The sequence below is a fragment of the Etheostoma spectabile genome, chromosome 8 (assembly GCF_008692095.1).
Source record: "Etheostoma spectabile isolate EspeVRDwgs_2016 chromosome 8, UIUC_Espe_1.0, whole genome shotgun sequence".
NCBI lineage: Eukaryota > Metazoa > Chordata > Actinopteri > Perciformes > Percidae > Etheostoma > Etheostoma spectabile.
This window is the reverse complement of record NC_045740.1, coordinates 15,320,383-15,331,187: the sequence shown is the minus strand read 5'-3', so window position 1 is coordinate 15,331,187 and position 10,805 is coordinate 15,320,383. Positions and strand designations below refer to the sequence as shown.

At 39.9% G+C, this 10,805-nt stretch overlaps 2 protein-coding genes and 1 non-coding gene across 3 annotated transcripts in view; 1 reads left to right on the top strand and 2 right to left on the bottom strand.

Moving 5' to 3' along the window:
* Nucleotides 1-1,574, bottom strand: part of rpl27a (ribosomal protein L27a) — a 3,172-nt gene extending 1,598 nt beyond the window's left edge. The window contains exons 1-3 of the mRNA XM_032522708.1: nucleotides 1,484-1,574; nucleotides 758-821; nucleotides 589-664 (exon numbers count right to left, since the gene is read on the bottom strand). Of these exons, the coding sequence (XP_032378599.1) occupies nucleotides 589-664; nucleotides 758-821; nucleotides 1,484-1,486 (143 nt within the window). The 5' untranslated portion in view covers nucleotides 1,487-1,574. The remainder of the gene's footprint in view (nucleotides 1-588; nucleotides 665-757; nucleotides 822-1,483) is intronic.
* LOC116694842 (small nucleolar RNA SNORA3/SNORA45 family) lies at nucleotides 123-252 on the bottom strand. The gene has a single exon (XR_004333289.1). It is a non-coding gene; the product is annotated as a small nucleolar RNA SNORA3/SNORA45 family (small nucleolar RNA).
* Nucleotides 1,575-2,314: 740 nt separating the features above from the next.
* The window catches only part of trim66 (tripartite motif containing 66), a 9,534-nt gene continuing 1,043 nt past the window's right edge, over nucleotides 2,315-10,805 (top strand). The window contains exons 1-9 of the mRNA XM_032524701.1: nucleotides 2,315-2,341; nucleotides 3,357-3,454; nucleotides 3,741-3,927; nucleotides 4,033-4,148; nucleotides 4,367-4,550; nucleotides 5,009-5,598; nucleotides 6,726-6,849; nucleotides 7,644-7,718; nucleotides 8,706-8,858. Coding sequence (XP_032380592.1) covers nucleotides 2,315-2,341; nucleotides 3,357-3,454; nucleotides 3,741-3,927; nucleotides 4,033-4,148; nucleotides 4,367-4,550; nucleotides 5,009-5,598; nucleotides 6,726-6,849; nucleotides 7,644-7,718; nucleotides 8,706-8,858 — 1,554 coding nt within the window. The remainder of the gene's footprint in view (nucleotides 2,342-3,356; nucleotides 3,455-3,740; nucleotides 3,928-4,032; nucleotides 4,149-4,366; nucleotides 4,551-5,008; nucleotides 5,599-6,725; nucleotides 6,850-7,643; nucleotides 7,719-8,705; nucleotides 8,859-10,805) is intronic.

Sequence of the window (10,805 nt, the reverse complement as noted above, 5' to 3'; positions counted from 1 at the left end):
AAATGAACCAAAGTCAGTTTATAAAGAAATCTCACTTTTAAAATGTGCATCATATTTCTAAAGCATCTCTCCCAATTATAATTTCATGTGACCGCAGCATGAGTAATCCGTAAATTCTTACAATTTGTAACTGCCCATGTGGTTGACCGGCCTACAAAAGAGCCAGTCGGTGAATAGGACCAGTCTTCACTCTAAGAGGACTCTAGCACACCAAGACAATGAATTATGTCAAGGTGAGACTCTAGTCTCTACAACATTAATCTCAACAGGTGACTGAACAGATGTAACACTATCAGCCTTAGGGAAAACTCTAGATAAACATATGTCCGAAAGCATTGCAGATCAACATACTTTGCTTCCCCCAATGACCGATATTCAAGCAAATTTAAGAGTTTGCAATTGCTATTAGCAATACCGGTACAGCTGCTAGGCTGATGACCATGCCAGTGTATTTGTAAACATGAATGAGCATCTTCATTGGATTTAGAGGCAAATTGTTTTGCACATACACACATTAATCTCAGCCCATTGGCATTATGTCTGGACCCCTAAACACATGACAAGAACCCCATGTCATGCAGAACTTACTATTTGTCGAAGTTGATTCTGTGGTGATGCATACCACCAGCATTACCACGACCTCCAGGATGCTTTCTGTGTTTGCCTGTGGAGGTAGACAAGTTAAAGTTAACCGTGTGTCACATGTACAGTGGCAAAACTATTAAAATCCCCTTAATAGAAACAGGTTAAAACTCACCAATGCGACCATGTCCGTGGCTGACGTGTCCTCGGAGCTTCCTGGTCTTGGTCTTCTTGGTGGGCTAACAACATAGATTTGAATATAACGTTAACGTAGGAAAATATAGAAAGCCCCATTATAAACAGTGGCGTTAGCTTGCTTGCTAAATTAGCCAAATGGTCCCTCACGTTGCTTGTATGTAGTAACAAGTCTTCGCAGCCTGTCAACTATGACCAGGCAACAACAAACAATTCACACTAAAGATATTCGCAGGAAGTTTTTTAAAACGAAAAAGAATTGGAAGTTTAAAGACACCGCCAAGTAGCGTTAGGTGCTTTCATGCTGCCTAGTATCCTAGGAAGCTAATGCGAATTCAAATGCATTTACCGGCAGACTTAGCTAGCACGTTACTCTGGGGCACTTATGCATTTTTATACCGGCGCCACCGTTGTCACATTGATAACGACTACAGCAGTTTTATGTACACGGTTAAAACACCACAGACAAAAATATGCTGGTTGACGGCTACGACCGTGGGCCCGGGAAAGCCCGGCTCTCACACAGTAAACCGCTCACAAATTCCCTTAACGTTAACAAATCACTGGAAAAATACACCCAGCAAATGACCACTGGAGACGGCTGTAGTGTACACGGCCATAAGATGATAGTTTGCTGTACAAATGAACCAGGATGGGCATAGATTTAACAACATTTCACTGCACAGGGATACATGATAGGACCTACCATCTTGGAGGTTAGGCGAAAGAGGAACGGGATTTGTAAACCACGCGGTTTTGTGCGAGATTTGGCTCCTGGTAACAAAGTGCAAAGAAATCCACAGCGACGCCCAGAGACAGGCGACAGAAATTAATTTATAGCCACATACAACTGACTGAAAGCAGTGGTGGGATTTAACTAGTAGGCCTACATTTACTCACTTACTGTGCTAAAGTAACATTTTGAGACACTACATGAGTATTGCCATTTCATGCCCTAGGCCTACTTCTGAAATGGTGCGCCCAGAGCCATAGAAAGACTCTGGGTGCGCCTTAATATACTTTTACTTTTGGTGGCCTACTTTTAGTAGATTTTAAGACTCATACTTATATACTTTTACTTGGGTAAAACGCACACCTAGTAAAACGTTTTTACTTTAGTATTTCTACACAGCAATGACAAAGCCCACATCTCCCTGACTCGTAAGCATAAACATACATTCACTCCAACATAATGTTCTTATCAAACAGAAACAAATATGACTTTTATTCACTGGAAGTATAACTATGTTCAGTGGTGCACATATAGATGCATTATTTACTAAAAAATGTAATTGCACAGTCAAACCTAACCATGGTTGTAATTGTATCTTTCACGATGACATGCAGCAGAAACGCTCAGCGACCGTTTTAAACTTTGAATACTTTGAATTGATGGTCAAGTCACAAGTCAACATCACAGCCTGGAGTTTCTCTTCGCGCTGGTTAAGGGGAGGGAGAACTCGGTTATCTTAAACTCGTTTCTTCCCTTTCAGACTGAGGAAAAGACAAGTTTCCAGTTTTTCTGCTGCTTGACTCCATGAAGCCTGAGGGAAATTTCCTCGAAGTAAATCACTAAATTATTCTTTTTTCCTTTGGTTTTTTAAAATGATTTAAACATATGGCTCTGTTTTGATGACGTACTTTGTGACTTCTGTAAATCCAGTACTATTAAATTAATTCTGTGGCAAAACATCTGAGTATATATATATATATAAACTCATTCTAATCTCAAATTTTCCACCTTTTTTTTCCAGACATCTTGTTTTGTGGAATATTTCATTGGTTTTGTTGTTGAAAGAAAAGTCAGAGGGAAATAATTTCACCATAACTGATAAAAAAAAAGTAATTACTGGCACACAGTCCTACACAAAATAATTGAGCTTCTTCTCAATTAACTAGGCTACAACAGTGAAATCCTGCTTTAATATTAATGCATGAGTAATAATGATATAATGAAACAAATTATAACAGCGTAAAAGTCACAGGGGACATTGTTCTGCATCAAGTGCTTTAAGTACATTTTCCTGGTTATACTTTTAATTAGGTGCAGGTCTTTTCTTAGTAACCAAGTATTTTACAGTGTAGTATCAATATTTTTACTTAAGTAAATGATCTAAATACTTTCCCAACACTGAAAATGCCCATAATCCTACATAATAACTAGGTTGATGGGATCTATTTTGTGGAGTATAATAAAATTAGGTCTAAAGTAAAATAGCAACTAGAAGGTTATAAAAATAGAGACATGAATGAAATTTTGCATCATGGTTATCAGGTGATAGCCTGGTCCTACCAGACTGGATTAAGCTTCATCAAACCTTTATAGGATTGTTCTCCTTAAATGAGTCACTGGTGGATATCCTTCAGTTCATGTTTGAGGCTTCATTGGTGCAGTCTTTCCTTCGTGCTTTATACCTGGAATCCCCTGGCGACAGTGAAAGACAAATAATAGCATCACATGATTAGTTCAGTAGTCAATAGGATACACTTGCTTGCTGTGACTCGGTGGGAGGGAAGGGGGGATCTGAGGTTGGATCAGCTCTCCACCAATCACATCATCGGTGTCCCCCTTGACACAGGACAACGGTGCCGTCCCTCTCATCCTCAACTCATTCTTACCTGGCTTTCTGAAGCAGACATCTTGTTTTTTCATCGCTCGCATTCACGCTCAGCTGAGGTATGAGGCCACTTTAACCTGATTCCTGTGTTGTTAATGATGTGTTACTAATTGTTATGCAGTCAGTGTCTTTTTCGTACATGTTATCAGCATGCATTTAACTTTAACTATATGATTTTCTTGTAAAATGAGCAGTGACATTAATCTTGAAATGGTTCTTCTGCTTCTTCTTTGGGGGTTGTCTGTTTGTTTTGATTCTTGTATTTTGCCGTCAAACACTGAGCACACAAGAGATTTCAAAATCAGCAGCTTCTTCTGTGTTTTCGCTTCTGTTTCTTTACCCCAGGAGGCCCGCTCTCCTCGAGATGGCACACCTGCCTCACAGACGCCATGGCAACTATCCCCAAAGACAGGCCACACTGTTGCCACGGGTAGCCAAGTGTGGAGTACAACTGCCACTGGAGGCCATGTCATCTGAGACTGATTCACGTTCCGCAACCACAGCCGAGGAGCCAAGCCTCCCAGCAGAACACGTAACACAGACACAGACAGTGTTAAACAACAAAGGGTTTCATGATTGAGAAGTGTTAAAGAGGATTATTGATATTTAATTGAACCTTTATTTCTATTTAAAAAAGGTGAAGATGGAAACTGAGACAAACCGGTCCCACAGCAGAAGGACCCGAGCAGCCTCTCCCCTAGCTGCAAAACGACAACCTGGAAAAGATGTAGCAGCTTTATTGAAGAGAATACGGTAAAATAAAGGACAACGCGGGGAATATGTTCTCCCAACAAAACAATGGGGGAAATGTAGTCAAATAAATAGTTTGACATTTTGGGAAATAGGCTTATTTGCTTTCTTTTAAGAGGTAGACAAGTACTGTGTGTTGGATAATATTCCTGATTTGGACATTTTAAACGTGATGTGAAGGATTTCTTCCACTGACCACAAGTTTTCAATTATGTCGACAGGATTCACCCAGAGGCTCAAAGGATTCTGGGTAATTCCTGCATACCTGTAGTGAGCTTGGAGCGTCTGAACTTCCAGTCTGTGTTCTTGTCGTGCCTGCAGCCCGTGGTCTCTCTTGTACGGCTGCCGTGCCAAACACAAGCCAAGCTCCACAGTGACGCTTCCTGTGTGGATCGTCCTCAGCAGGTACAGAGATGAAGATCTGAACGCTGACCTTTCACTCGACCCTCCTGTTGTCCTCGGGTCAAATTTGACCCCTTTAAAAAAAGTCTATATCTGAAATATGGGTTTCTTTTTAACCAAATTACCACAAAATGGATTGGATTCCTTACGACGCTCTTGGCAAATGCAATTGATCACTTTCATTCCTGACTTAACTCATCTGTACGTTCCTCTGATCTTAACTATTAATCCAAATAATTCATAATTTCTGCTTTTTATTAGGTATAATTCTATATAACTGAGGGTTATTGACCATGAATTCTAAAAAGTATCTTATAACTAGTGGTAGTGGTGTTATTGAAAACAAAAAAAGTCTGAAAAAGGGACAAAAAATGTCAAATTTGTGTCAATTTTTGACTCGGGAGGACAACACAAGGGTTAACATGAGCTCCATATTATTACACCTTTGTCTCTGTCTGCAGAACGGACTCAGTCAACCTGAGGTACACATTTTGGAGGTAAGAGACGTGTCGCCTCCGTCTGATCTCAGCCGACCAGAAACAACAGCGACCTCCTGGACTGAGCCGTACTGTCCCGACAGCTCCCCCTCCGAAGAACCAGAGCAGGACTCAGGCTTCGACTGTGACTCTAATCCAGATCAGCCGTACATCCTGTTGGATTCTGACTCCGATGAAATGGACCCGGATGGGAAACCGGATTCAGAGACCTTTTTTTTGGACCCGGATGCAGAGCAGACAGTGATGATCCAGCTGGATCCAGAACCAGAACCAGATCTAGCAGATCGATTCCTGGAGCTGGAGGATGAAGCTGAAACTAAATGTGAGGTAGTTCAAATAGACGACAGTGAAGATCAAATAACTGATGTTTGTAGCTCACAGGAAGAGGCAGACTCATGTGTCCAGAAACTTGGAGCTGGATCAGGTGCCGAGGAGATGGAGAGTGACGATTTTTGCGCTGTGTGTCTGAACGGAGGAGAGCTGCTCTGCTGCGACCGCTGCCCTAAAGTTTACCACTTGGCCTGCCATATACCGCCGCTCACCAGCTTCCCACTGTAAGTGCTGCATGGACACCCAGTACCATCTGCTTTATACACGATCAGCACACTCACCGTGACTGAGGACATCGGTTCCCAACTCTTTTTGCTTTATAGTGAAGCAGTATTTACTTGCGTTGTGAGCAGTTCAACCAAAGAGAGGATGAGGTTTTAGAGGCTTGAAGACTTGAAGAAGTAACTATTTAGTATTTCACATTAAAAAGCAAAGATTATCAAAAGTTGTTGTTCATTTGGATTTTTAGTTTGGCTTGTGACTCTTTCCGGGGTTTTGACTCTAAGGTTGGCAACTTCCTCTGCTCATACTCACATTGGGAGCCATTTAGGGTGCAATGTCTTGATCAAAGACACTCTGAAATGCGGAGAGGAGAAGGAAGGGTGCATGTGCTCATTGCCTGTACTTGCCGACGTGCTCGCTCTACCACCTGAGCCACAGCCACCCAAGATACTCTATATTCTTAAGCTGTTATTTGTCAGTTTCAGTTTCCGTGGTTATCTGTTAATGAGCCCACTAGACACCACAGTCTCCTTTACACATTTACAATAAATCTATGGAGACTTATCTTGGAGATATTATGTTCTTCTGTCTCACATTCAGTTTGTTATTGTGGCTGTTGACATGTGGATTTGCATAACTCCTCTCCAGATACAGAGTACTTGTCCAATATAGGTTAAAATTGGTATGCTATTTTGTTTTTGTGTCATGCCAAATATTTGGTCCGTTCCACATGAGCTTACAGAAATCCTTGTAGGTAAACCTACAAAGATAAAGGTTGTTTTGTATTTTTTTGTATTTTATTTTAGACAATACCGAGCATGCGATGAGCAACATGAGCAAAGAGGAATATACCACACAAGCCAACATAATGATAATTGAGGAATATTTCACACAAATGCAACATATGGCTCTCTGACATGTGTCATGAGAAATATCAGGATTTGGTTAGACAGACAATATTGATTTTAAGGTCGTTTTATGAGATTCGAAAAGCAAAATAACGCCATCATTTCAAAATACAAAGTATATCCCAGACGCATCGCTCCATGCAAATAATAGATGCTGTAGAGAAAATGTATTATTTTAATCTTTAAATTATGAAGTAACAAAGGTCCTATGTGTCCTACAGAGGTGACTGGGCGTGCACGCTGTGCAGAACCGACCAGGAGCCTGTGGAGACGTACGACTGTGAGAACAAGCCCTCCTGTGGGGGAGTCAAGGCTCCATACACACTGTGCGACCAGGACCAGAGGGTGAGCTACTGGGGGGGTGGATCCGTTTGACCCTTATAACATGTAAAGTATTGTCTATAAAAGTAGTCCTTTCTTTATTTGGTTTCAACCTAAAGAAAGCAGGGGCATGTGTTTCTTGTGGGCAAACAGTTATAGAATACACAAAACGTACCAATGGTTAGAACAATTTACTCAAAGTGAGAAAAAGTAACAACTCAGACTTATGCCTGCAAAAACACTTAAATATTTCTTTCTAACAATTCAGGCTGGGACAATATGCCTTTTTCCCAATTTGATTCTTTGACGATACATGCATCCTGATTCAATTAGTATTGCGATTTTCTTTCTTTGTGATTCTAGAAGTATTGCGATTTGATAGCATTGAGTGTTGTGATTTTCTTTCCTATTCCTTCTTTGACAAAATAAAAAAATAAAAGTACACCTCTAGAGATAATATATCGTGAGACCTCTCTAAAAGCTAATTACTTTTCTAAGATTAATGCACATCAAATGTCAGTCACTCAGTCAGTCTGACATTTATTTCATTTGTAAAGAAGTTCATGACATGTATCTGCATTTTAGCTGGAAACAGATTATGTAATCGCCCTCGGATGTAAATCATTCAATCAATCAAATAAATCCTAAATATCAATTGTAGGGAAAATAATTGATTTTAAAAATCATCCCAAAATAAATTACAATACATGCTAACAATATTTTTTCCCCCCAGACTCCGACATGGTATCAGTCCATGAGTAGATGAACAGATGTTTTTTTAGTGACTGTGTATGTCTGTTTGTGTGTTTCCCGTGCAGAGGTGTGAGAAACTGACTCTGATGTTGTACTATCACACGCTCAGCGCACCGTTCCATGAACCTGTCAGCGTCCTGGTCAGTCCAACAGATTTACATTTTAGAAATCACATCAAATAATCCACCCTGACACCACTGAATAACACATGTCTTACTACATAAAAGCACTCACTCAAGAAAGTCATAGTTAGAAATGTATAAATGTGCCCAACCTACACAGGATTAAAGAAACCCACCATTGGTCAATTATTAAAAAAATACATTACAAAACACAGAAAGATGTCGCTCAGTATCACATCAACATCACATGTCTATATATTAAGTTTCAAATCCTATACAACAAATATTACAATATCTCCTTTTGAGCAACACAAACGTAAACATACAATTTCACCTCATTTTTATCCTGATTAATGGCTTTTTCCAAGTACTGTAAATCCAAAAATATTATTTTACCTTTATTGAAACAGGAAAAGACTCATTGAGATTAAAAATGTGTCCAGGCCAAGACAGGTAGCAGTACAACCACACTATAGGTACAAACACAAAATACACAAAAACACTAAAAACATAAAACAAATGAATCAGCAAATCTCTCAAAGTCACCCACAATCTCAAACCCATCAGGCAAAACATCTGCAGCCAGATGTGGCTGCCTCAAAGTCAATCAACATCCTCTCAAAAGCAAACAATGAGACCAGCTCATTAAGTTTTACGGATTTCTACAAGTTGTTCCAGGTAGAGGGAGCGGCAAACTTAAACACCTTTCCCCCCAGTTGAGTTCTAACCTTTGGAACAGACAGAAGGACAAGATCTTAGGAAAGAATGGAACAAATTAACCTATTAAATCATTTAGCAATAATAAAAAGAAGACACTGCGGGCCTCATCTAAAACTCTGAGGCACAACGTTATGGCAGTATGTAATGGTTAAAACAACCTAAGAAGAGAAAACACAGGCTTACTATATTAACATTAATATTCCACTTACCTTTCACAACAAACCTTGATGTTAAAATGAAAACATTCTCCCCCACAAAGCTCTAACCTGTGTGAATGTGCTCCAGGCCCGAAACTACTACCAGATCATCAAGAGGCCCATCGATCTGTCAGTGATCCGCAGAAAACTGGACAAGAGCAACACGCTCCACTACTTCACTGCTGAGCAGTTTGTCGATGACGTCCTGCTGATGTTTAAAAACTGTGCTACGTTCAACTACGTGAGTGGATTTCCTGATTTAATCTAATTTCTAGTGTAATTGATTTATTTCTGCACTATCACCTGTGGGAATAAGTTCCACATGGAGCAGAAAACTGGGCCATTTTTCCACTTTGATTTCATTATAGCGACTGTCAATCAAGTTGTGTCCACCTGCCAGTTACAAGAGCCATGCTTGCAGCTTTGTGAGGCAGGCACAGTGATACTTTGAGCTAAATGCTAATGTCAGCATGCTCCCAATAACGTTGCTACATGCTGATGCTTAGCAGGTATAATGTTTAACATGTTCATCATCTTAGGCTACATCCAAGTTTTGGTTCAAAACGAACATCTTTTACATTACGCTTCACGCTCACACCAGAGTTTCCTAGCCCCTTAAAACTGAGACATTTGGAAACACTGCTAACCTCGTTTTGTTTTGAAAACTCCAGGGTTGCGTTGTAGTCTGGAAAGGCAGAAACAGAGACTTTTGGAAACAATTATGCGCCGCAGTCAGTCTTATCGATTAGGATAGTCTTCATCTGTTAAAGCAAATAAATCCCTGGTCTTACTTTTCCCTACTTTTGTTCTTTCTCCACAGTATTTTTTGATATTTCAACTTACACATCCATGATTTTCAACAGCAGAGTAACGTTAGACAATCTGCTTTCTGTTTACACCGGCACACGCATGCCAAGTGTATTTGAATGTTCATGTGATTGTCAGACATGTTAATATGGACAGAGATTAGTTCTTCTACAGAGCTTAAATGCTGGTGTGGACGGAGATCTATTTAACATAGTAGTGTGGATGTAGTCTTAGTTTAGCACTTAACACAAAGTACAGACAGTTCATGTCATTAGTTTTGCAGATATTTGGTCATAAACCAAGGTATTTGTAAAATTCAAATTATAATGTGATACTGGCTCTAGATTAAAAGTCAGAAGATTACCAGAATAAGAAGGAGTTATCACCTGCAGACCACAAATGTGTGTACCAAACTTCATGGCAATCTACCAAATAGTTGTTGAGATATTCCAGTCTATAACTCCATTACTGACTTGCTCCTCATTGGCCCGAGTGTGGAGGCCTTAGACTTAGACTTGGACTAAGACTTCTCTTTAGTAATCCTATTAGGAAATTGCCTGCATCCGTTTTAGCAAGAAAAGAAAAATGACAGTATGAAGTTAACAAAAATAGCAGTAATAATTATAATAAGAACAATAAGAACATTCGTCAATAAAAAGACATAAAACGACATTAACCATAAATTATCAGTCGAAAGTGTCAGTGTTGAGTCAAGTGTTAAAGTTAAAGTGACCAGGTGTTAATTGACCGGGCGGCTGATCTGCCAATCGGAAGGTTGGTGGTTCGATCCCTGCCCCTGCAGTCATTGTCGAAGTGTCCTTGGGCAAGATACTGAACCCCGAGTTGCCCCCGGTGCTGCGCATCGGAGTGTGAATGTGTGTGAGTGTTTATCTGATGAGCAGGTGGCACCTTGTACGGCAGCCCTGGCCACAGTGTATGAATGTGTGTGAATGGTGAATGTTCCCTGTAGATGTAAAAGCGCTTTGAGCAGTTGATAAGACTGGAAAAGCGCTATATAAATACAGCACATTTACATTTAATTAATTCCAGGTGTGTATGTATGTATGTGTGTATGTATGTATGTACACTACCGGTCAAAAGTTTGGGTTCACATACAAATTTTGATTCCTCTCTATTACAGACAGAATACCAGCTGATCTGAGTGGGTGGCTGATCTTTAATTCAATATCTACATTATCCATTATCAGCAACCATTCATCCGATGTTCCAAAGGCTCATTCTGTTTACTAATCTGATATCATTTAAAAAAACTAACTAGAAAAACATTGGCAAACTCTTTTGCAATTATGTCAGCACATAATGTAATCTCAAAACTGTTGCCCTGGTTAAAAAAACAAGGCAACTGATCTCAGCTGGTATT